Source organism: Thamnophis sirtalis, unplaced genomic scaffold (genome assembly GCF_051295495.1).
Source record: "Thamnophis sirtalis isolate CommonGarterSnake01/CBP01778 unplaced genomic scaffold, rThaSir2_p1.2 scaffold_10, whole genome shotgun sequence".
Taxonomy (NCBI): Eukaryota; Metazoa; Chordata; class Lepidosauria; order Squamata; family Natricidae; genus Thamnophis; species Thamnophis sirtalis.
Window position 1 is genome coordinate 59,107,567 of NW_028261390.1, and position 27,503 is coordinate 59,135,069.

Genomic DNA, 27,503 nt, shown 5'->3' on the forward strand with positions numbered 1-27,503 from the left:
GCTGATGATCTTAACTGCTTATGATAATGTTAGATATCTCTAAAAATGTTCCATGCTAATGTGGACATACCAGAGATGCCATTCCTTAAAGCTCCATTAACTTTATGGAGAATTACTTGTGACAGAAGAAGACTGCAAAAAGACAAGTGAACAGATTAGACTAGATAGCTGGTATGCTTTCTAAGAATGAAAGCTAGATTGTTTTTAATCCACCTTAATTCCTCACAAGTTCAAACTTGTTTAACACATTTTTGAGAATATTTATGCAGAACTAAATGTCTATACATACAGATAAATGAAATAAAATCATTTGCAAGACAGATAGGCTGAAAACCTATTCCTCATCTCCACAAAAAGAAAATCTCTCTCTCTCTTTGTGTGTGCGTGTGTATGTGTGTGTGTATGTGTATGTGTATGAAAATATATATTTTTCCTATAGCATTAGATCCATACTAAACCGTTTCCCTTGAAATTAATGGAATATGATTAAGTTATCATAGTGATTTAAATGGGGTAATGTGAGTTCAACCCAACCTTAATACATGGAATTTTAGTTTACATGGTTTTAAACCGGGATTGGATAAATTCAAGATACAGTAGATTCATGGTTAGTTATGATGACCAAATGCCTCCTCCTCTCCATGTTCTATAGAACAGATTTCCTATGGATTCTGTTTCTATGTTTCAGATATCAGGGATCTTATTGTAATTCATTTTCACTGATGCTATTCTGGATTTTAGTGTAACCTGAACCACATTTTGAAGGTCTTGACAAGTGCTTACAAGGATGTGGCTGTCTGGAATTTCTGTAGAAAAAAAAAACAAGTTTCAATTTGGGGAGAAAAATGGAGTTCATGGCTATTCCATCAAAGCTTAAGATGCTTGTTAGTTCTTTAGGAAGGAAATCTTACCAAAAAGCATGATCTTTCCTTGTGTCAGGTATCAAGCAAAATGCTACAGGAAGCAGATTTGTAGATTCACTCCATCTTACCAAAAGATTGTGTTTGGTCAGCTTTTCACTTCTGTGTCTTTATTTATTGGAAAAGTCTTTGCATCTTAACAAGCATCCTGTTCAGGGAAAGAAGTGTCAACGTGTTTCCTTGCCAAGTTTCTTCTCAAGTGCTCAGACTTGGTAATAATATGATCATACTGACACATACACCAACAGTTTGCATGAGGCTGTATCCTGAAGCAACTGGAAAACCTTTTTGTTACTCATATTTTTTCCAGTAGCTAGATATACCTGACTTAATCCTATGAAAATGGGCATGCAGAGATATTTATGGAACACTTCCTTAACTTTTGAATTTCCATTTTTCCCCTTCTATACCATGGAGAAAAAGGTCAAATATTTCTGTAATGTATTCTATATCACCAAACTTCACCATATAAACTCAAATTTAATTTATTATACATCAACTCAAATTTAATGCAAATAGTACTTGTTGCATATATTTACAGTAATATTTTCTTATCAGTTTCAAATTCCTCTTTAAACATTTATTATTTTTGTTATTTCATCATTTATATACTATGTTTCTGTATGACTTTAATTCCTGTAGTATCTTTCTGTTTCCTAACAGAAATCTTTCCATTTTTATATTCTTCAGATAATAGGAAACATTTCACACAAGTGATGAATCATTATTATATTATTAGCACACTTTTATGTCTCTGTTTTTACATTAATCTGAAGTCTCTATATGCCCACCAGTCACTCTACTTGTTACTCTCCCTTCACTATATAGATAATATATAATCTATTCTAGTTTATTGAAAAATACTATAGTTGTACCATTCTGTATCAGTTGTAATTTATTATTAATATTTAATATAGTACACATTTTAATATATTTGGTTGAAAACTTTTCTCAATACATATTTTAGAGGCAGCACAAATCATTACATTCTTCTTTAAAAAGAAGTAAGTAAGAAAAATAAAGTCCTTGAAAATTCCTTAAGTTGTCTTAGAAAATCCTACTTAAGTTATCTCTATGTATTATGTTGTACAATTAGCACGAACAGCTTAAATTCTTGTAATCATTACATAGTAAAGAATTAACTTCCTTTCAGTATTTATTCAGAAGTTTTATCATTAACTGAGCCACCTTCCTGTTAATTAGTTTTTCCTCTTCCTGAATTAATAGAACTACTATTTACTGTTTACTGATGACTGCCTGGCATGAAAAACTGTTGTTGATTAAATAACTTCAGCAAATACTTTGAAACAATACATATGTACTTTTCACAAAGTGATATATGTATTTATTTAGCCTAAATAATCACATAGTCTATGGAACAAAAAGCAGAACATACAAACTTCATGTTATAGCCCAAATACATCCTAGTAAACTCTTAAAATATCTACTCTACTAGATAATCAGAGTTTATAATTTCCTGTTTATTTTTTACTTACATTAATGTCTCTTTAGGTGTTACAATTTAATTTAATTGGGAAAACATTTGGCTGGTTTGTTTTTAATTTTCAAAATGATACTCTGTGATAAGAAGATCCCCTTTTACTTAAAAAGTGAATTGTTAAATTTAGGAAGATAGATAAGCAAAATCATAGGATTTAAAATCTGTAATCCTTTGCAAAAACTCATACTGAGAGAGAACGTTTCTAAAGTGAGAATTATACTTTAGGCCACAGATTATAGGTTTTTTTTTTGCCCTTGATACTTCTTTTTTCTAATAAATCATAACACTTGCAATTTGGAAAGAGCTTTCAGGAATTATCAGAGTACAATAGCTGTAATAAACTATAAGAAATGGAATGTCAATAAAAAGTTTGCAGAAAGAAATTAGAAATAATGCAGAGGAGTTTCTAAAGGCCCTCTATAAATTGTTATAAACTTATTGCTTATTTAATTTAATGTGTCATGTAGATTAAAATAGTAGTACAGTAATTACTAGCCTTCACTCTTGCCAAATTTGTACTTTTTGGTTCAAAATGCTAAAATAATATCTTTTACAAGGAGATACTTTTATAAATACAGAGATAGAACACAGGAACATCAGCAATGCACTGCAGGAATAGGCCTCTAGCCCATCTCACAATGACCAACTAATTGCATAAGGCTCACTAATCTCCCAGGAGGCGCACTGCAGAGGTAGACGTGGTGATGAAGGCTAGTAGCAAATAGTTAAACTGAATATACTATACATACCAGGGGTGGATTCCTGTTAGTTCTACCCTCTTGTATAGAAGAGGTTCTACAAATCTACAGTGCCATTTAGAACCGGTTCCAGCTCCCTCCCCTCGCCCGTCCTCACATCATCAAGATGAAGAGCCAGAGGAGGAATTCTGGGAGTTGAAGTCCACAAGTCTTAAAGCTGTCAAGTTTGAACACCCCTGGGAGTTTTTTTCTAAAGGGTTAGGGGCACAAGGGTCTTGTAACTTGACAGCTTTAAGACTTGCGTGCTTCAAATGCCAGAGTTTCTGAGCCAACATTTTCGTTGCTAAGCAAGAGCATTGTTAAGTGATTCACCACATTTTACAAGTTGGCCATGCCCACACGGTCACATGGCTGGCAAACCACTCCCACCCAGTCCCATGGCCAGGAAGCCACTCCCACAAAGCAGGTTACACCCACAGAAGAGGTTCTAAAAAAATTTGAAACCCACCACTGATACATACTGTATATACACACCTATACATATACACACCTACCTACCTACCTACCTACCTACATACCTACATACGTACATACATACATACATACTGTAGCTTTTGGGTGATACATTCTTTCTTCTCAAAGAATGCGCAAGAGTAAATAGCAGTGATTTCTGGGATGGTAGGCAGGAAGTCAGAATAGCCTTGGCTGCATGATGCAAGCAATCCAGTCATCCCCACTGCCAGTAAAATAACCCATCTACTTGCATTGATAGCATACATTTCCAGTGACTCAGTTAACTCATGTGACAGCTGCCTTCCTAGCTATGATAAAAGAGACTGAAAGGCAGTTATTTCCCCTTCTGACTTCCTTTCATTTCACCTTTTTTCTCCTCCAGAGTAGGAAGAGAGACATTATGTCTAGACGTAATAATGACGTAGTAGTATGTTACCAAAGCACTCAAAAATATTGTTTAGCAGATTTTAAGGCTAAGCCCACTTAGAGAAATGAGTGATTAGCATTTTCCTAGTCTGTCCTCATATTGCCTCTCTTTTTTTACAATTCTATTTCAGTTTGAATTCTAATCCAAGGCTGATATTAGGCATTCCTCTCTTCTTATGGTGTTTAAAATATACTTACCTTTTAGCATAATGATCTCTTCCTCCTTTACTGATGACATCATTATCTATCCATTTTTACAGAGCTGCAGATTATTCAGTTTGGGTACTTCCAGTGCTGTTATCAAAATAGCTACCAATTATGTGGCACAGAAATCTTATGGAAAAGTAAAATCATATTAATAGATCAATGGAAAATCCAGTGATTTTCCAAGGAATGTAGACAAGGAATATTCTATCCATGATTTATCACTTGTTATTGTATCTTATGCTTAATTATAGTAACTATGATCTATGACCTATCACTTTGTTGTTTGTGTGTACACTGAGAGCTTCTGCACCAGAGACAAATCCTTGTGTGTCCAAACACACATGGGCAGTAAAGAATTATGTTCTATTTAGGATTAAGCATTTACCATATATGAGTTGAACTATGAAACAATGAAAATCAATCAAAATCCTATTTGAGTTTGAGATTTTATGGGAATTTATGTCTCAGGATTCAGAGACAAGATGTTTACATTGAAAATGATTTGAGATTTGATTCAGTAAAATGTTTTCCCATACGATATAATAGGGAATATAAAATGAATAAAATAGACAGCAGTGTACCCATTGATTACTGTTGTGGCCCAGCAGGAGCCGTTGGAGCTGCCACTAGACTCCGACAGTGAGGGGCCCTATGAGTCGGCTCTGGAGGATGTGGAGGACCCTGGACAGGGTTCCGACTCCGAGCAGGGCGCAGAGAGGCTGGTTGGCCACCAAGAGGCGCCTGAGCCTTGGACTAGTGGGGAGGAGACAAGGGAGTGTGGTCCGGACGTCAGCAGTGAGTTGTTCCTGGATGCCTGGCACTGAAGAGCTGATAGGCCTAAGGAACAGTTGCGCAGTTACAGGAGATAATTGTACTCAGCTGGTGGTAATTAGGCTCCTCTCAAGACTATAAGAGGAATGTTTGTGTGCACGCCCCGTTGCAGGAGTCAACGCATTGACTAAAAGTTGGAGAACTTTTGTGGCTAGCTTGGCAGGCTGGATTGCTGCCAAGGCTTATCTGTGCTGGTTTGCTGCCAAGGACCTGTCTGTCTTTTAATAAATTCCTTAAAGTATCTTTGGCTCAGCGTGCGTTGGTGTGGGACAAGGGGGGTCAGAACAGATTACCATAAAGACTACAGCATAGTTGTCCAACCTTTTGCCTTGCTGGGGTCCCGTTGAGTGAAGAGGAATTGTCTTGGGCCACATATAAAATATATAAATAACATGGTTGCCCAACCTTAATCATATAATGATGTTAAAAGTTCATGATCTTGTGGGGCTGCATTACTGCTTGTAGCTGCATGTTACTTGCAGGCCAAGGGTTGGAAATACCTAGTCTACAGAGATATTGTATGAACTAATGCAGGAAGTTTTCTGTTTCACTTAAAGAACATAAAAACTTAAAAATTATTTTAAAAGTCTTATTATTTACTAAAGAATCCTTGCACTGCTTGGTTTTCTGGGCTGGTAGAATTGTTGGCATGGGTTATTGACAAGGATTGTGCTCTTCTGGATATGATGTATTACATGCTATTTATGCAACAATTTAAGAAAGTGCAGAAGGATGTGTGTTACTATTATTGTGTGTAAAGTGAGCTATGTGGCAAGGAAGTAGTCTTTATGGGCAATAAATAGCCAGCACAGAATTTCTTACCTACTTGCATAATTAGCTAAAAAGCTAAACAACCTAAGCAAATTTTATCAAAAGAATAAAAGATATAAGCAACAGGGTGCCACTCTCTCATAGGTAGAGTTTGAAGAAAGGATAACAATTTGCTGGCTGATTACATCTGTCAACATTAGAGAACCTATCATAACATTCAACCCGCCTTCAATTTTTCCATATATGGAATAATGATTGAGACTCTTTAAAGCCAGAATAGCAACAGAATCAATGAATACCTCGCATTTCTTTAAAGCATTGAGGCACTGCTTTGATTGTATGGCAGTCAATTCAAATATTTATTTTGTGAAGGAGAAATCTTTGAATTGAATCATCTACTATTATAAGCATCACGTAGCTAGTGGAAAATTATATGAAATAGATATTTGTAATGTTATAGTCAGGCCCCCCCCACCTTCTTCAACACATTTTTTCAGATATTTGTTGAATTTTGAATCCGCTTCAAGCTTCTTTTCAGTAAATAATTGCATTTTCTTTCCTTTAAAAAAAATCATATGTATATACTTTTCCTCTCTCCCCCCTTGTGCTTAGATATATGGATGTTATGCCATCAGAAAAATCTTAATGTTACATTACTTAAAGTATTTCCTAATGCATTATTGGAGAAGTTGTACAATCCAAAGAAAATGTTGGAATGGACAAAGAATTGCAAGAATGACATGATTATATTGTAGCAGAATTTACATTACCTTGCAATTAAAATATTTTAAGAATGTTATACAGTTTCTTTATGATTTCAAACCCAAGAATGAAATCTGTCCCTGGGTGTTTGAAGTAGGTGATTCTCAGTGGTGATATCCATCCCATTAAAGCATTTTGCAGCATTCCATTCCATTTTATAGCATTCTAAATCTATAGCAGGAACAGAAATAGTTGAGAAATAAAGAAGAGTCAGTTGCTTGTACAGCATAGTTTTAGGCTTCTATTTCATAGCATCTCTCACAGACCACCTAGTCTCAATAGGATGAAGTTTTTGCTAGTAAAGAGCCAGTTTGTTGAAGTGGTTAAGGCATGAAACTAGAAACTGGGAGACTATCAATTCTAGTCCTACCATGGGCCAGCCCCTGCGTCAGAGCCCTGGGAAGGAGGCAAATGGCAAACCACACTTCTGAGAAACTTTTACTCAAAAAACTGCAGAGTATTGTCCAGGCAGTGACTCAAAATAGGGCATGATTAAATAGGAGAAAAATTGTTGATAATAAAACAGCTTATCCTAGGATGGCATGCTAAGGAAATAGCATTTATGAAACCCTATTATGAAGAGGAAGACTAAGCAGACTGGTCAAGAGGTTGCAATCTCCTATAAACAATAGTCATAAACAGTCAATCCATTGTAAACTATTTCTGTTCAATTGAGAGAGCAGGCATTTTTTTGTTCAAAATTTGCTTGTTTGTCAATGTTAGTCAGACTAATATTGCTACAGACTACTTTGAACTCACTAAAAAAGGGAGAATGAATTTGGGGGACAAAAAACAAAACAAAACAAGTTGTTCAAACTGTTTTTGTTAATAAAAGATTCACATTTTAAGTTTGTACCAGTTTGATATTCACACTTTGGAATTCTAAATAAAAAAAGGCAATTAGATGATTTTAAAAAAAGTCCCCACCCTGTTAATTTGATACATTTAAAAAAGCATAACTGGACAACTGTGCTCACAAAATGGAAAATTCTGCAGAAGCAAGCATATTTTTATGCTTCTGTGGTAACAGTGAAATCACAGAACAATCAGTAGACTGTTCAATTCTACAATAAACAGTTATGTATTTCTAGCAATATTTCCAGTGCTACTGATGTTCATTTTACTATAGTTCCTTTGCTGAAGACAAGCAGCAAACACGAACTAATTTTGGCTTATGTGCACTCAGTAATGTTTTATTTTTTCCTGTTTCTGTGCTTTATTACAGCCATAATACTCCAGAGAAGTCAAGGCTGCATCTCTCAATATTTCAAGCAGCTGTGAGCAACTTTTTATGTATGTAGTATGTAGGCTTGGAAATCTAGGAGTTGCTATCTCAACACATTTAGATCACATAATAATAACAGGAACTGGCAGTGTAGTGTGATTGTAGAAAAGGCAAATATAATTTAAACTATAAGGGAAGAGTTTATATATTCTAATCTACAGAATTAGAGTTCCACCTTTACTCTGCTTTGAACAGATTGCCTCTTGAGTATTATGTTCTTTTCTTACATTGTGCTTTAAGAATCCATTCACTGAAAGGCTTTCAGGATGATTAGATGTTTAGATACTCAGCCTGGGTATATTTAGCAATTTAAATGGGGCCAATTTACCCAGAAAGGTTGGGGGTTTCTCATCAATAGAGATGTCCAAATGGAGGCTCATAGCTATACTATAAGTTAGGGATACTTTAATAAGGATTCTTGCCCCAAGCAGTTATTTGAGTTGATAGTCTAAAATGACTCCTTTAAAGTCTATACTCTTGTATCATGTTAAGGAAGGTTCATGATTTAGCCACTGAGAATGAATTAATGTTTAAAAAAAACCCAAATATTGAGTCCAACCAACTTATTGTTCCTTAGACTTTAAGGAAAACATTTACAATAACTAATACCTTTTCCTAGATAAATCTGTCAGGTAAAACGATATTATTCTTAAGCAGAAAATACATAATTAGAACTATGGTGTGTGTTAAAATATTAACTACAACTGTAGGGATCAATTGATCATAAATTACTGCTCTGGAAAACAGGGGGAAATCCTCTTTCTCTGTATCAGATGTGTCTCAAGTACAATTGCTATTTGTTCCACAAGAGAAATATACAGCTCTCAAGTTAACAAGTAGTTTGTTGTCTCAAAGACTCTGCTAAGCTTTTGTAAACGAGTTAATCAACATGGTTAAAAGAGGTTGTCAGAAACTTCTGGAGATAAAGAACTTCATTTTCATGTCTTCGGCAGTTCTCCGTAACTTCTGGGACAACATAAGTAGTATCATACAAAAAGAAAGGACAATTCTTACTGTTAGGGTTTGAACTTCAGGGTTCCGGTCAGGGCTGTCTTAATGCATGGGTCTGATGGGCACTTGGCCATGGGTCCCACGAGCATAGGGGCCCTACACTAATCTGTGTACGTTAACCCTTCAATGCACCTTGTATCATATAAATATAGCAACTGTATGGCTTATTGAGTATTTTACTGTTCTTCCTATTCTGTATCAAGACTTGGAGCTCTGGTGTAATGTGTTCCCATCAGTGAAGGTTGGTTAGCCACTGCTTTCTAAATCAACTGCAACTTTTAAGTGTTCCTCAAAAGCAAGTCTATGTAGATCATACTTCATTGGCATAGGTGCATGGTGATAAAGGCATGCATCAGTGTAGCAACCTGTCCCCTCCAGGTAGGGTTGCAATAGGCATCCCTACCTTAGATGGGAAAAGCCCTCCCCCCCCCATTCTGGGCAATGGCTGTGACCTTCAAAACATGAATCTATTGTTTAAGGGGTGCTGCCCCACTATCAAGGGACTCAATTAGAGCAGAGAGAGAATACTGTATTGTACTGTAATACTATAACAATGGATAAACAATAACACCAACTTACTAGGATTCAGTTCAGACTTGTCCTTTCTCATCCAGAGCCTTTAAGGATCATGACAAGACTTCAGCAATATCAACAAGTCAGTTTTGGGGTAAAGGTACAGAGTTAGGTATCATTACTGACAATACCAGGCCCCATCTTCAGACGACCTCTCCTGAAATTTACATGGCTTCGTGTTTTAAATAAGAGGGGGGAGAGAACAAACCCTTGTGACACCCTGTATGAGAGTAACCATTGTACTGACCTCTCCTCTTCCCTGCCCCAAACTGCAACCATCCTTCAAAAAATGAAATAGAATCAGGGCAACAGTGTTTCTCAACTCCAGCCTTTATATAAGAATACCATAATCTGTAGTATTGAAAACTGTTAAGATGCCCAAAAGGACAGATGAATGCCTGTTCTCCACTCATGTCCCAACCATGATCATTCATTTGCAAACATCAATATCGCCATTCCATGTCTGGGTCTATACAGGGTCCAGGATTGGTTTGGAGGCATTTGAAAATTCATAATATTGTTCAAAGAATCATGTTGCCTTGATTCTTTAGACTTATCCAATATTTTATTACAAATTACTGGGTTGGTTTCGTGCATCAAGTAATGGAGTGGTAATGTTTTTGTTAAGACTGAACATTGTGTCTTTGCACAAGAGCAGATTAGAAAGCAGATTAGAAAATTCATTCCTCAGTGAATCAGCAGCAATTACTTTTATAAGAACAAGCTCATACAAGATTAAATAAGTATACATCTTCTTAAAACAGTACAGTGCTAACACCAGAAATATAATAAATGGAGCCTATGTATGTATGTATGTATGTATGTATGTATGTATGTATGTATGTATACACACATTTGCACATACACATACACATATGTCTTTTAATGACCCCAAAATCCTTTGCGGGGTGGAGTCGGGACAATTTAATGGAGCTGAGTGTTATATATATACATTATATTGCCAAAAGTATTTGCTCACCCATCCGCATAATCAGATTCAGTTGTGAGCGAATACTTTTGGCAATATAGTGTATATATATAACACTCAGCTCCATTCAATTGTCCCGACTCCACCCTGCAAAGGATTATGGGGTCATTAAAAGACACACACACACACACACACACACACACAAACACACACACACACACACACACACACTTACTTACTTACTTACCTACTTACTAGCTGGATACCCGTGCTCCACTACGAAACTATGTAATTGGGCTTGATAGATTGACACTTACAGTTTAAAAATTAATGAGTAGTTACGATCAGCCTTTCCTCTCCCCTTCTCTCTCTCAGGCTTGCCCCACAGAAGCCTCTCTTCTGCCCTTCTTTCCCTCAGGATTGCCCCACAAAAGCCTCTCCTCTCATATTCCCCTTCTCTCCCTCAGGCTGGCCCCATTGATCCTCTCCTCTCCCCTTCTCTCCCTCAGGCTTTCCTCACAGAAGCCTCTCCAATCTTATCCCCTTCTCTCCCTCAGTCTAACTCCTTACTATCAAAGCGTTTTTCAGTTGGGGAGGGGGGAGTAGAATATCTAAACTCCCAGCCCGCAAGCCAGATGAGTCACGTGATGGCCATGCCCACACCCAGATGGCAGTTGGAACAGAATTCTTTTCAGGTGGGGAGGGGGATTAGAACCCTTTAGCATCAGAGCATGTTAATCTTAGCTGCTGGTTCATCGTTTTAGCAGTTGTTTTGTATAAGTAGCAAGTTAGATATAATGGTTTATTTCTGTTTGCGGGTTGTTTTTTTTTGGTTCATTCTTATTTTACAGCTCGTTAATACCACAAAACAATATGAACAATATGTTCAATTTTTATTTGTATTTGGTGGGGAGATGGAAAGAATAGTTTTAAATTAATAAACCTTTTACTAACATGTGTATATAAACAATTATTTCAGTGTAGTTGTTAAGGTTCTACCCCAGTAGTAGCAACACTTTTTTAACTACTGGTGAAATCTCATATATATATATATATATATATATATATATATATATATATATATATATATATATATATATATATATATATATATATATATATATATATATATATATATATATATATATATATATATATATATATATATATATATATATATATATATATATATATATATATATATCTCTATCTCTATCTCTATCTCTATCTCTATCTCTATCTCTATCTCTATCTCTATCTCTATCTCTATCTCTATCTCTATCTCTATCTCTATCTCTATCTCTATCTATCTATCTATCTATCTATCTATCTATCTATCTATCTATCTATCTATCTATCTATCTATCTATCTATCTATCTATCTATCTATCTATCTATCTATCTATCTATCTATGTACATACGTACATACAAATCCCAGTAAGGGTATGGCTAGCTGATGAGAGCTAAATAGCTTGAAATAGATCTATGCTAGTCTCCCTTTATTTATTTATAAGCACAAATTTTTAAAAAAACCACACACACACATATATATTTGCAGGTGAATGAAGATAGAATTATAGATAGAGATAGTGGCAGAGTCAGAGGCAGGATGTCATTGTGGTGGGGGGACATCTGATGATGTTCAGTGCTCCATCTTCCTCCAGAGCCATCCTTTCATGTTGGCTGCCTTTCCCAAGGAAGCACTGGATTAAAATAGAAGAAGAGGAGGAACTGTGGCAAGGAGAACACTGATCTTTCTGTTGCTGGATCCAGAAATGTCCTTGAGCCATGGTTCTTTCCTGGTTCGTTTCCTAGATCTGCTGAATAAAGTTTTTTGTTTTGTTTTGTTTTTACCGAGAAGCTGACAAGAGGGAAAAGTGTGAAAGAGCAATAAAACACCAGTTTTATTTTTTCCGCTATGACAGAATCTATATCATTTAAATTTTTACACCCATTTATATAATACTTACATGTGTTCAGAAATACAGTGTATATATATATATATATATTTCTATCTCTGTCTATCATCCATCCATCTCTCTCTCTCTCTCTCTCTCTCTCTCTCTCTCTCTCTCTCTCTCTCTCTCTCTCTATCTATCTATCTATCTATCTATCTATCTAAAATCTGAGCAGTTTGATCTAGTGGTGAAGGTAGGAGACTAGAAAATGGGAAACCATGGGTTCTAGTCCTGCCACAGCCATGAAAGACAGCTGGATGACAGTGGGCCAGTCACTTTCTCTCAGCCCAACCCACCTGATAAGGTTGTTGATGTAGGGACAATAAGAGGAAGAAGGCATGTGGATATGGTTGCCACTTTTAGCATTTGTAAAAATAATAAAGGCGGGATACAAATACATTAATAAATATTGTAACAATTATTATTTACTATATGATAATTATATAGTCCACTGCATATCCTTCATTTATCCTATATTTATCGGGGAATGCTGCTAAGAAGAGGAAAAATTCATGCAGAATGTTTGGATGCAAAAACAATTAGTATAATAACTATTACACGTTGCAACATACAGTATGTAACATTGATGTTTGGATAATTAAGATCAATACTATGTTACTGAAATTTTATCTTTTACTTGGTGAAATTCTAATTTTTGATACTTTTTTCGGATTAGCTAGTCATCTACAGATTTCATTTGCATTGGGCTGTAGCTGTTTACCTCTGCTGAGATAATTTTGTCCCACTATTAATATATTTTACTCAAAATAATTGGTTTTTCTGTTTCAGAATATGTATATAAGCCACTTATTTATAGATTTCAAAAGTTTTCAGAATATTTTATTATATTTTAATATATTTTCTCAAAACAAAGACATATATAACTTTACCCTATGTGCATATATTGATTGAACAGGTAATGGTGTATTGTATTTATAGCTGAATTGAACCTATCATCATTGGACAATGTTTCCCCATTTTCTCCTCTCTGTACTATTATTGCATTTCTAAGTATAATCACTTATAGTAAACTTTTGCTAATATGCTCAGAAAAGAAAGCATTATGTGCCTAAAAGCAACACTGAAATATGTATACCTCATCATAGGGCTGACTTTGGTAGCAAGTTGCCTGACTATTCAATAGTTTGTTGCTTGTTACATTTAATAAATTTGTTTTCATTGTTTTCCTGGAGAACTATATTTTCCTGGGAGAGGTAATTAAAATGAAATACAACATTTGGGATCAAGTGAGATTTTGGGGTGGGGTGGGGGCAATCACACTCTCTCAGCCCAACTTACTTCATAGCGTTGTTACGGGGTATAAAGGAAGATGGAAATGATATGCATGGTGCCTTGAACTCCTCTATGAAAGGCAAAATATAAATTTAACAACTGATACCTTAATTAAAAAATAGGAATTTTAATTTTTTAAAAATCAAAATAGAACAAAATGAAAGAAATACCATAGAGCTGTGGTGGCGCAGTGGTTAGAATGCAAGCCTAATTCTGCCGACTGCCAGTAGTCCGATTGTCACCAGCTCAAGATTGACTCAGCCTTCCATCTTTCTGAAGCCAGTGAAATTTGGACCCAGATTGTTGGGGGCAATATGCTGATTCTGTAAACCGCTTAGAGAGGCCTGTAAAGTACTGCGGAGCAATATATAAATCTTAAGTGCTATTGCTATCTCTATCATCTCAGTCGCTATCTCTGTCGCACATTGCAAATAGGCCATACTGAAATCATAGGCAGGAGCTTCATCTTTGAGGTTCGGTGACCTAGTTTTCTAAAACTAGAAAAATGAAAAAGGCTGGAAAGTTTCAAGTTTCAAGTTTAATTTTATTTATAGGCCGCCCAATCCCGGAGGACGCCAGGCGGCTTGCAGAGAGGGGAAATAAAATAAAATAAAATAAAAATAAAATAGACACGTTAAAAAACAACACAGTTACATTCATTTCAGTCGGGGCTGGACCTCAACAATGAGGTCAACAGACCCAGGCCTGCCGGAATAGCCAGGTCTTGACGGCTTTTCTGAAGGCCATGAGAGTGGGTGAGGTCTGGATTTCTGGGGGTAGTTCATTCCAAAGGGTTGGGGCAGCCACAGAGAAGGCTCTCCTCCAGGGAGCCGCCAGCCAACATTGTCTGGCTGACGGCATCTGAAGGAGGCCCACACTGTGGGATCTTACCGGCCGTTGGGAAGAGTGTGGCAGTAGGCCGATACTGGTTTAATTTAGATGATCCCACAACAATAAACATTTCAGTAGCAGCTGGGCCAAAAGACTTTTTCAGCACCTGTATTTAGGAATAAACAAAAATAACAATGGAAAATGAAAAAATAGAATTCAATCACTTTTTGTTTAGCTGGCAGACACATTTTATGAAACAGCTGGAAAAGGCACTAGGTAAGGGCACTCTCTCTTGGCACTTACTTTCTCCTAGTAAATAACCGCAGTTAAATACTAGTCACATAGAAAAAATGTCAGAAGAAAAGTATGTCTCCCACGTAACAAGCACCTCAAAAGCATCTGATGTCCACCACAAGAAACAGAGAAGTCATCTATGGTGAGTCATGGCCTGATTGATATTTTGTTACATATTCCAGCTTCCCAAATCACTCAACCAACATATCTGGAGGGCAACTATAGGGGAAGAATGGATTAGGTCAGTTGGAAAAGGTTATTATTTGTCACTCAACTTTCTCTGCTGTTTATACATTTATAAAATGTTTGAGAACTGGATTTAAGTCATAAAATAATCTGGCTTAGATACAAGTAAACAGAAAAGTGAAGTTTCTTTTAAAGTACGCATAAAGTGTCATAGTGTAGAATTTACTTATTCATCTACTCGTAAAATATTAATGTGTGTTTTTGCCATGCAAAGGTGTCCCTGTGGAGTGGTTTATGCAGTCTGTTAAAATAGTGAGCTGGAAAAAAAAATTACTTTCTACAAAATTGTATCAGTCCAACAAAATGGATTGATAGTTTAGCATCCCTGCAGTGCAAGTATGTTGATAGATTTCCTAAAAGTTTTTTTTAATGAAAATATATAAATAATTCATTCTCCCTGGGTTCCTGACAAGCCTGGACATGTGCTTGATTTCATCATTTTACATTCATTCCAAATTTAAAAAGAGTTAAATTGCTATATAATTGTTCTGCCTCCCAGAACGGTCTGGCTTGTTGCCTATTTTGTATTTCAATATCAGTTTTTTTACACTTTGTGCAACGTGCCTGTCAAACTGGAATGGTGAACTACAGTTCATTTTAAAAAAGTGAAAAAGACTGAAGACATATTTGGCTTGATTTGTTCTTCTAGGCTATTGCTTTCCTTTGCGAAATCAATGTCAATGTTACACACATTTTTAAACGGGGGATATAATTGTCAGCAAATGTAGAGAAACATAATCTTTAAGTAAAAGGAACACAGTAAAGATACTTTTTCTGATAAACACTCCTTGGGAAAGATTGTTGAGTAACAGAGTCTCTGATAAATTAAGCCATAGGTATTATCCTTATGCAGTGTTCTGAATTATTATAATGGTATTACTGATAATACATACCAAACACTGGTGGGTTTCAAAAATTGTTTGAACCTACTCTGTGGGTGTGGCCTTTTTTGTGGGAGTGGCTTGCCACCCATGTGACCGGATGGGAGTGGCTTGCCATCCATGCGACCGGATATGAAGATGCCGACGACACTTGTCAGAACCACCTTAAATTACCTCACACACAGCACTGGCATGCATAGGAATATGATGTAAACTTGTTTTTTAAAAGGCATCTTTGGTTTGCGTTAAAACAACTTCAACACATGCAATGTTCTGATTGCACCACAAATGTAGTAGTTATCCTTACCTTTCACAGAGGCACTGAGTTTTATAAATATGAGCATGATAGTGTAGAATAATCATATCCAAGGACCAGTGGTGGGTTTCAAAAAAATTTGGAACCTCTTCTGTAGGTGTGGCCTGCTTTCCGGGTCCACTGGTGGAACCTCTTCTAACCGGTTCGGTAGATTTGACGAACCGGTTCTACCGAATAGGTGTGAACTGATAGGAATCCACCTCTGATACCAGAGTAATATATAATGAAAACCACCCAATTAAACAGATATTTGAGGGGGGGAAGTTTTCCTGATCATGTCTACGTAGCTACACTGTAAGGATCTCCTTTTAGGCAGAAGAGGGTTGAAGGTAAGAAGTCACATTGAAGAGTTTATAACTTCTATCAGTAAAGTAACTCTGAATGGTATTGTACAACGTACATTTTGAAGATGTTACAAAAGTTGAAGCTAAATATATTCCAGACGTGATGCTAGTGTTGATGATCAGAAAGTAATAATTGTAGTAGAAATGTAATCTTTGCAATAACTTACTTTTAAGAAACCTGTATCATTTTTCTGTATATGAAATTTGCCATGATTTTCATGTGTGACGAAGTAGGTACCTTCCCTAATTCTTTGCCTTGGCACTGGAGCCACATAAAATATTTATCTGAGGCTTCCCTTCTCACCCTGCCAGATAATTATCTCATTGAAAGTTTCAGTCCCAGGGTTACATTTTAATTACGCTTTTAAATTGCAGTCCTCATTCCACAATCTTAATCTCACCAGCCTCAAATTATTTTTTCATAAATTCCATTGTCAACAGTACATTTTCTATTACCTTTTCGATTAAGTGCTTATTAGGCATCAGAGATAAGGAGTTAGTCTAATTGGTTTTCATGAAAAAGTAAAAACAAAATACAAAAAAGCCCTAAATGTAAGCAAAATTTTAAAATAAGAGCTTTGATTATTAAATATACAGCACGTTATGCTATTTTATTCAGTGTAACTATTTAGATTGACTGTAGCCAGTTGTGTTTTTCTTTGTTTGTTTGTTTCTCATCTTCATTATATTCATGTGGAGTTTTAGAAGCTTTCTTTTAATGTAAATATTCCATCTAAGATCCTTCCGCCCTTCTTTCTCTTTCTTACTTTCTTTCTGAACTATACATTTTCTTTTCTTCTTTCTCTGATTATAAAAAATTAAGTTTCCTCTCACCATTCTCCAAAATTGGTGGAGACAGCGGTTATGCATGGGTTAACTCAGCCAGTAACTAATAGAACTGAGTCTACCAAAGTGATGTCATCGCCTCTGAGGAGTGTCCTCCTGCTTTTTTAAACTGAGTTCGATTGGAACTGGCTCAGAGGTGGGTTCCTACCAGTTCGAACCTATTCGGTAGAACCGGTTCGTCAAATCTACCGAACTGGTTAGAAGAGGTTCCACCAGTGGACCCGGAAAGCAGGCCACACCTACAGAAGAGATTCCAAAATTTTTTGAAACCCACCACTGGCAAGGATCTTGTAACTTGACAGCTTTAAGACTTGCATGCTTCAATGCCAGAGTTTCTGAATAGCTACTTGGACCGACCTAAGTACTAATTCATAATTTCATATCCGGTGACATGCGCGGCAAGCCACTCCCATCCAGTCACATAGGTGGCAAGACACTCCCACAAAGGAAGCCGCACCCACAGAGTAGGTTCCAACAATTTTTGAAACCCACCACTGAACTGGCTGTGCTAATTGCTCTCTCCTCAATTTATCTATTTAAAATTACTGAATTGGCTACCTTAGTCTGTTTCAATTGGCTTCTCCTCTGAAAAGTTTTACTTCCAAACTCCTAGGGAAGGACATATAATCGATAATAGCTCCTCTTGGAGCCAGGGCTCTCAATTAGCCCCAGGGCTTTCCTGAGAGGGACTGCCAGGGTTTCTTTGGAGGCTTTCAACCTCTTGGCTTTGCCTGAGGCTTGCAAAGGCTTCCTGGTCACAGCGCTGCTTAGCACTGGCGTTTGGAGGCTCCACTTAGCGCTGCCGCCTCTGCTGGCTCTCCCTCACTGCCAATTGCCGCCAATCGCCACCACCGCCGCCAGGAAAGCAGTGCCGCTGTTGCTGCATACTACTGCCACTACTAAGCGCTCCCGCTGCTCCTAGACCACCGCTGGTGCTGCCATCATTTATTCTGCTGACAGATTGATAGGGTTAACATTGATAAAACATTGAAACAATATTGCATAGTAAACTTGTTGAAAATATTATATTTGTGACAGAATATATTGGGAAATTTAAAATGTTTAAATCTTATATATTTTAAGAAAAAAATCAGTGGTGGATTCCGGATCACGTTGCAACCATTACAGTTGCAACAGGGCCCGGTGCCATCCACATGAACGCGTGCAGCGCATGCATGCGTCCTACCCTCCAGTGACACCTCTATGATCTCCGCAATGCTCCAGTTGCTTGGTGGAGCATCACACAGATGCTGTATGCTCCATGTGAATGGTACAGAACGGTACCCGATGCTCTGGGCAGGCACCGGTACCGGGGCGTACCGCCTGCAACCCACCACTGAACAAAATGTTTCCTTATTGATTAAAAAAAGGATAACATATTTTTAATTATTGCAAAGTGTTTATTTTACCAAGGAACTATGTAGAAATTAAGAATTATATTTACATGCTATCTCTTTTCTATAGCCATATAGTATAAGTATAATCTTTATTGTCATTGTACTTAAATACAACGAAATTGGTTATATAGTGTTTTAATCATTTCTTTTTCCTCTTAATGATTTGTATCTTTAACTTCCTATCCTCAAATATTCAATATTGTATAGAATAATATATTTAGAACACCTACATTCAAAGTCAGTATAACAATAAAGACTTCTGTAACACTGTAGCATTTAAACTGTATAATTTATCTTGTGCATTATAACGTCTTTCACAATAATGATGTTTGCAAGAGACTTTAAGCAAGCAAAGATCCTTGATTTCAATATATCAAACTATCCTTAAAGATCTATGTTTAATTATAGTCATAGACTTCAAATAAAAAATTGTATGATATTACTTTTAATATATTTATATTAAGCTTTCTTTTTGTATTTAAAGCTGTCTTTTGGGGAGATATTGCCTTAGATGTTGAAGACTTAAAAATCTTTCAGATTGATAGGACAATTGATCTTACACAACATTCAGAGGGAAAAAATGGACATAATACTGGTAAGCTACAAACATTTTTTATTCATTTATATATTCAGAATTTTGTATATATTATATATATTGTATATATTTTGTAATGGGGATTTGTAATGTGTTATTGGTTGTGAATAATTCTAAGTTTTCAAATAAATATAATATATATTATTCATTCAGTTAATTAATAAATGTAGCCATTTGTTTAAGGTGCTTATGAAATAGAGACTTTGGAGAAAGACCACTGTTCTATTTGATATCATATAAAAATGCAGTGCAGTGACATCATGCTGTACCACAAAGGTACCTATCGCTATGAAAACTAGATTACTGCTATGAAAACAAGCTGATCATCTGAGCAACAATGCAGGACAAATAGTTGAGAATATCATGGGCTGTGAGAAGAACAAATGATTCAATAGTTAATGAAGCAAAATCAGATTGATGTAATAATAAAGAAAGGGAAAGGAAAAGAGTCGCTGCAGATTTTACTCTGCTAGGTCATTGCCCGTTATAGGGGACGACACTCATCTCCATTTCAAGTCCATGAGTAATCGCTGTCTGAAGACATTTTGGTGGTCACATGGTCAGCATGACATTGTGGAGTGCTATAGAAGTGTTACCTATGTGTCTACTTGCAGTTGGACTTACTTGGACTTAATCTTCGTAAATGTCAACGTCCACAAGGCAGTGACCGTTGCATTGTGAAGGCCAAAGGCAGAACATCACGGATTACAGAGTTGTTTATCCGTGTGTGTCCTGCCATTGGATTCTCAGTTTGTTTCACGGTTCCGTCGCCACGGGAACCAACACTCCCCATTTATCCGGGCTTGTGACCGGCTATGGTTTCCCATAGGCTGGGTTCTACTTGCAGTTGCAAGTAGACAAGCAGGAGCTAAGTGAAGACAGGCTTTCAACTTGTCGCATAATACTCAGATCTCAAACCCAGGATGTCATCTTGCCAGCTGACAAGCTCATCATCATAAACTCTGAGCCATCACACTGCCAATAATAAAGAAGGTGAAGTTTTAAACATTTTGGTTGCATAAAATGAAGCAAAAGTCATTGTAAAAAGTATGATGACTGATTTTTTAAAAAGTATCTTAAAAAGAGGCCAGTGGAAGATAAGGCTACTAGACACTATGAAGGAGTTTGCATTAACTTAAAGAAGTTATTGCTGGCAGACAATCTTAGTAAAATGATGTCGATGATCACAAAAAAGTTGGAAAAATAATTAACTAAACAATAAATCCTTGTTTTATTCTCTGGCGCAGAAGAAACGTTTAAAATCAAAAAAATAAATTAAAAATACAGAACAATATGTTATCAAAAAGAATTAAATTTTATCTGTGATACTTATTTGATGCTAAATGCCATCAAAGAGGGCATTTGGTTCCAGGTCAGGAAGTAATAGGAGTATCGGTCTGTGTACAAATTGAATATAGATGTCAGAGCTTCTCATACCTCAATCTAGAAGTTGTATAGAAGGATAGCAATAGCAATAGCAATAGCAGTTAGACTTATATACCACTTCATAGGGCTTTCAGCCCTCTCTAAGTGGTTTACAGAGTCAGCATATTGCCCCCAACAACAATCCGGGTCATCATTTTACCCACCTCGGAAGGATGGAAGGCTGAGTCAACCCTGAGCCGGTGAGATTTGAACAGCCGAACTGCAGAACTGCAGTCAGCTGAAGTAGCCTGCAGTGCTGCATTTAACCACTGCACCACCTCAGCTCGGATATAAGTTTGAAAGTTCATCATAGCTAAAAATTGCCCGAATTGCCTCTTACCTTGTAACATCTTCATCTTTACCTCAGTTTCTAATTTGTATTTATATAAACCATCTAGAGTCACTTAAATCAGATGGGCAATGTAGACATTTGATAAATAAATAACTAAAATATGGTGAGTAGATATTCTTATACTGCCTTACCATCACTTATTTTTTTCTTAATTTAATCTGTTGTTTTAAGTAATAGCATATCTGACCTCATTTACAGACTGATTTAAAATATAAATCAATGCCATCTTTTTTATCACTGAATATTTAGCTTTGCGCCATTTTGGTCTAATTTCTCTGCTAGTATCATGAGGTAAGGGAAATAATGATATTTGTATTTCTTGCATTTCTGCTTTTCATCCAAAGACATCTTAAAATCATGATATAGTCAATCTGGTATCTTTAACAGTACATGGTATCCAGCAGATCAATTTCCTTCATGTTTTGTTCAGAAAATATGTGTGATCAGCTCCAAACAAAATAGAATGTTCTTCTTTAAGTTGCATATTTCACAAATACTGTATGTCATGAGCCTAAATATCAAGGAAAATGCTTAGAATTTGTATTAATTATTTTACTTTTAAAAAGAAAGAATATTTTTAATGAATGAAAACAAGATGGCATAGCGTTATAATACAATTTGCAATTAATATAATACTATTTAAACTGCATCTTTGTATCAACTTCCTTAAAATAAAAACCATTTCACTTAAAACATTACTTCCGAAATTAAACCTTACTTTGAAAGATTGTTGCGTCACTGGGCAGTAAATGTTTGCATTCTGGGAAGATGACAAAATAGCTCATAGAGTAAGAATGTCTTAACATATTACCTCATTCTTCTAAAATCTAAGAGAAAAATTCAAAACATTTTTCTCAAGGCTTGCTACAGCTATGTGACAGTGGAAGGCATTAGGTAAATTACTCAGCAATGACACAACATATTTGCCTTATATGGCGCTGTGCATTTTTTTGTAACCCTTTCAACACGTAATTTAGAAGATTACATGAAGAATACATGTTGAAAAAACCCGAGGAATTACTGAAATAGCTAACCTATGTTTCATTGATTTCACTGGTTCTCACTTTTGAATAGGTCTTTTTATGCATCTCATAAGCTACAAGTGTAGTGATTAAACATTCACTCATAATCTTTTTACTAATGGTAACTAAACTTGTTTGCCGGAAGTAAATAGTGTCATTAGTTCAAAGAAAAGTAATGTAAAAGTTTTGACAGTGTTAACAAAAAATCAGTTACAAACACCCTGAAGTGTTAAAACAAGCAGTGCAACTAACACAAATGCTATAGACAGTATTATTTGAAAAGTATTTGTTTCAAATAATACTGTATATGTTCATTAGTCAGAAGCAGCATAATGTAAAGTTTTCAGTGTGATTACAAAAAAAAAATCAATTGTAACCACAGTCAAGTGTTAAAATAAGTAATGTAACTAATATAAATAATATATACAGTATTATTTGAAAAGTATTCTTTGTTCGTTTGTGACGGACGTCAGTGAATTACAATTTTTAGTATCACATAAAATGGAAAGTAGTATTTTCCTTCTTGGTTAAACTTTGTGATTTTTTTTTTAATGAATTTATCTGCCACAGCCAAATATATCTTACAGAAAATGCTGTTAAGCTTGCGAATCTTAATTGATGTCACCAAGTGGTTCCTAAATAAGATAGGCTTGAAATTGATAGAATCATTAAAGGTACTTATCAAGTAAAAATAATTCAGCTTTTAAGTGAAAATTGTAAAAGAGTTGATGAGGTCACTTGCCAAAATATAATTTTTAAGTAATATATATGCTTAATTTTACTCAAATCTTTTCCCTAAATTTCATATAAGCCAATTTCATCATAGGCCACAAATATGTCCTTATTTGCATGTAACTAATATAATAGATCCTAATATAGTATAACTAGTACAATAATTCTCTGACCATAGAGGGTTTTCTCTTATTTTTTTATAACTTTACTCATACATCATCCCCAAAATACTCTCATAACCTTGATGAGCTATTCCAGTATTCAAATGGTAGCTTCCCTTTATACTGATGTTGAGAAATAATCTGTTTAAAGTGTATGAAATATTTCTGTCAAAAATGTTTTTAAATATTTCTAAAGTTCAGGAAGTTTTTGCCCTTGAATGTTTGCTTATTTATTTATCCATTAATTAATGGTTCCTTGAGGGCCCAAGGCATGAGTGAATGTTATTACCCAAAATTTTACAAGGGAATCCGACTGAACAAATAACATATATATTTGGAACTTTTTTCATAAACGAAACCATTTAACATACAACATATCTGTCAGCGTTCCAAGTATCATGCAGAATTAAACCAGAGTCCAAGGCAAACGATCCTTTTTGTTCCAATTTAATAAGACAGACATCTTAGGCACATCTGTGTTAATCCCAATACTGGAAATGACATCAGAATTCCACCCAGTTAAAAGTTCATGATCTTGTCCCCACACCCACAATCCATCACATGGTCCAATCTTCTTCCACGCTGGCGTCCATGCCCAGCTTCCTCCGTTCAGGTGTGAAAGTGCGGAGACAAAGGATGACCTTGACTTCCAGCAAGAATGAAAACAATACATTCCACAATTCTACTCCTTCTAATCCCCCCTCCCAATGACTATACTTAAAGAAACAGCATAATGAAATAATAGAAAGTGTGGCAGGCCAAAATTCCGAAAGGAATATAAATGCAGGCCTGACAATATCATTGTGAAAAAGTATACCTTCAAAAGGAAAAGAATACTTTTTAAGAGTCATCAGTGCTAGTCAAGTAGGAAGGGACCTTGGAGGTCTTCTAGTCCAACCCCCTGCCCAAGCAGGAGACCATATACCAATCTGGACAAATGACTGTCCAGTCTCTTCTTAAAAACCTCCGGTGCTGGAGAACTCACAACTTCTGAACAACTGATTAATTGCTCTCACTAACAGGAAATTTCTCCTTAGTTTTAGATTGGATCTTTCTTTGATAAGTTTCCATCTGTTACTTCTTGGCTTGCTCTCGGGAATAATGGAGAATAGCCTGTCCCCCTTTTCTTTGTGACAGCCTCTCAAATATGACCAAGCACATAGACTGTGTTTTTAAAATAAAACCATAATTTATCATTCTTAGTCAAAATCATTATGGTAGGGAGGAAAATGTTATAATAATTCAATACTGTAATATTTAAAATATTCCATATTCTTCCTCTACTTTTTGTAAATACATTTGCTGAATGTACACATGCAATTTTCCATTTACTTTGACTTTTCTTTTAAAAGGTGGCTTTGAAGACCGTGAGGTGTCAAAAAAAAGCAATGTTCTCTATCAGCTTATAGACAGGATAAGAAGAATCGAGTCAGGTATGGGCAAGCTACTTAAATTTGGTTCATCATTGCATGCAATATAAGACATGCCATACCTTTCTTGGTCCAATCTCTGAGTAGCCATGACAGTAAGTAGATAAGCTAATTGTGAATGAAATATTTTAGTTATGTTCTAATTCCAGTTTATGCAAGTGCCTATTATATGTGTATGCCGTCTGTGATCAAATTAAATTGAAATTTTAAAACAAACCTATAATACATCCATATTCTAAACTTCTCAGTTGCTATCAAGCAGAGGTACAGTATATTTTGCGGTATATTTTTATCATAACATAAAGAGATCTGTTTTGGTCCCAGGTATTTTACCTAATCAATTTTTCCTTTTTATTTTGCCAACCCCAATGTCCATCAATTTTAACATAGTTTTCCTACGCTGCTGCAATGTCCATAAGAAAAAAATTGGCTACAGTATAGTACCATTTGTACCAATTATCTGGACATACCTTTAACAATCTTTGGACCATAATGTTATTATCCACTTTTAATGTAAATACTTTTAATTATATTTTAGTGTTAGTCTTTTTAATATAGTGTAAAGACAAATGTATATTGCTGTACATACAGCAATAACCGTAATAAAGATCTTACTTAACTCTCCTTACTTACTTACTCTCCAAACATAGTTTTCCTTACAAATAACACTGATTTTGACTTAATTTTTCCTAAATGTGTTCTAACATTTATGTATGCTTCTAGTAAAACTTGATGCATTGCCATTGGCTATATTTTGCTTTTCATGCCATTCATAAGTTTAGATTTTGCCTTTTGCAATAGCTAATTTAAATAAGTCTACAGGGGATGTATTTGATAAACCTTATTAAACATGCTGTGGAATTTGTCCTGATTTCAATTGGCATTTCAGTTTCTAGAAAAGTTTATTCTGCATATCAACTTTAATTCAGTTCAATAAAGAAATATAATTCAAAACAATGCAATGCAAAGTTTCTTGGCTTGGGAACTTCACATACAGTTGAACTACCAAACCTTTTACTTTAGAGACGCTTTTTAAAAATATCATTTTCATTTATCTTGCTTCACATTAAACATTTGAAAAGAAATTCTGCATACAAATAAAATAACTATTGCAGTTTTAGAGATATTCGCTACAAAAATTATTATGCTTTAACTAAAAAATAACTTTCTAGGTAAAGAAACATTGGAATGATTCATTGGCACATTATTTAAATAAGTATTAAGGGGAAAAAGCAGGAGGAGGAGATATTTACAGTACCAAGAGTGAATCAGCATAGCAGGAAGGACAGAAAAGTAAATATTCTAAATACTGAGTTTATGATAAATAGTTCCTTAGCATTGAGTCACAGTCATTAATGTTATTATATATTTCTTAAATCATATGAATGTATGGGTTCACCGACAAAACCGCGAAGCCCTTATCCGCGCCGACATAAGTGCGGAGGGCAAATCCGCGCCTTCCGAAGCACTCAGCACCCTAACCCTAACCCTAAACCCAACCCTAAACCTAACCCTAAACCTAACCCTAAATCTAACCCTAACCTAACCCTAAACCTAACCCTAAACCTAACCCAAACCTAACCCTAACCTAACCCTAACCCTAAACCTAAACCAAACCCCTAAACCTAATCCTAACCCTTACCTTAATTTAAATCGGCTTTCTGCCGCCGCGCTGTTTTAAAGCGCCCCTCTGTCGCCGCGCTGTTGTCGCGGCGGTGATGACGTCACGGTGATGACGTTGCGGCTTTAGCGACGTGGTTTTATCATCGCTATTTTGACGAGCGCGGTTTTGTCGGGCCACGGAATGTATGTATGTATATTCACCATAATGCAAAGCTTGACTATACGTAAGAGGAAAATGCTCACTTATCTGAAGAAAATGTTATTGTTAGCACAATATTAAGAATGGTATTTTTACAACATAAATGTCATTGCAGGTTTTGAACAAAAAAATAAAACAAAGGCAAGACCAACTTTAACATTCTCAGGGAACAATGAGAGAAAAAGATTTTCCCGGGCAGCTACATCACGCACAGAAAGAATATGGCCAGGAGGTGTGATTCCATATGTCATAGCAGGAAATTTCACTGGTAAGGCAGACCAAGGCACATATTTATCAAACCCATGAACTAAGCCTTCCCAAATAGAGAAATATATGTATTTAGCAATTCAACTGGAGATGTCTTGAAGACAGTTCCTTCTTTTATAATTTTATTCTATTCCATGAAATGGCAATTATTCTTAATGTATTTAATAATACCAAATTTTAAATTATTTACATATTCTGAAATCTGAATGATACAGATGTATTTCCATGTGTTATGACCCACCTTATGAATCATTAAAAGAAATATAATGTCATTGTGCTTATTTTAAAGCTGTGGAAAAGTGATTGTTGAGAAATTTAACTAACTTTGCTTTTAGAGGAATGTAGCATATTATATTTTTTTTTCTCCAGACTTAACTTCCCAGATGTTATTGCATTATAAACTAATATTCCTGCCTGCTACTGTTGCTGAGTGGAAATAATGGTTACAGTAATTCAATAACTTCTAGCAGAAGTTGGAAAATGCTGGTGTTAATATTGGAATGCCAAATCTATTCCTTTATTTATTTATGCAACATTATTATGCAATCCATTAACTAATGATGAATGCATGTGCATTTCAAGGCTCTAATTCTATAAATGGGATATGCACATCGACAAAGGATGCACACTGTCTTTAGCAATACAGTAGCAGAGAATGCAGCTTGTAATGTGATTAAGATGGGTAACTTAGTCTACACTTTTTTTAAACTTACTAACAACCATCAAGTAAATTCTTCAATTCCTAAAAACATGATGGGCAGCAAAAGGTTCTATGGGCCTATCTTTTCATGACCAAAGTATCTGTCTATGAATGTCTGTCTATATGTCTATCTCTATACCTATATACCTATGCTATATATATTT

At 35.6% G+C, this 27,503-nt stretch overlaps 1 protein-coding gene across 1 annotated transcript in view; it reads left to right on the forward strand.

Annotated features, from left to right (window-relative positions):
- Nucleotides 1-27,503, forward strand: part of TLL1 (tolloid like 1) — a 136,208-nt gene that overhangs the window by 55,133 nt on the left and 53,572 nt on the right. The window contains exons 2-4 of the mRNA XM_087724687.1: nt 19,318-19,428; nt 24,473-24,553; nt 26,488-26,640. Of these exons, the coding sequence (XP_087580813.1) occupies nt 19,318-19,428; nt 24,473-24,553; nt 26,488-26,640 (345 nt within the window). The remainder of the gene's footprint in view (nt 1-19,317; nt 19,429-24,472; nt 24,554-26,487; nt 26,641-27,503) is intronic.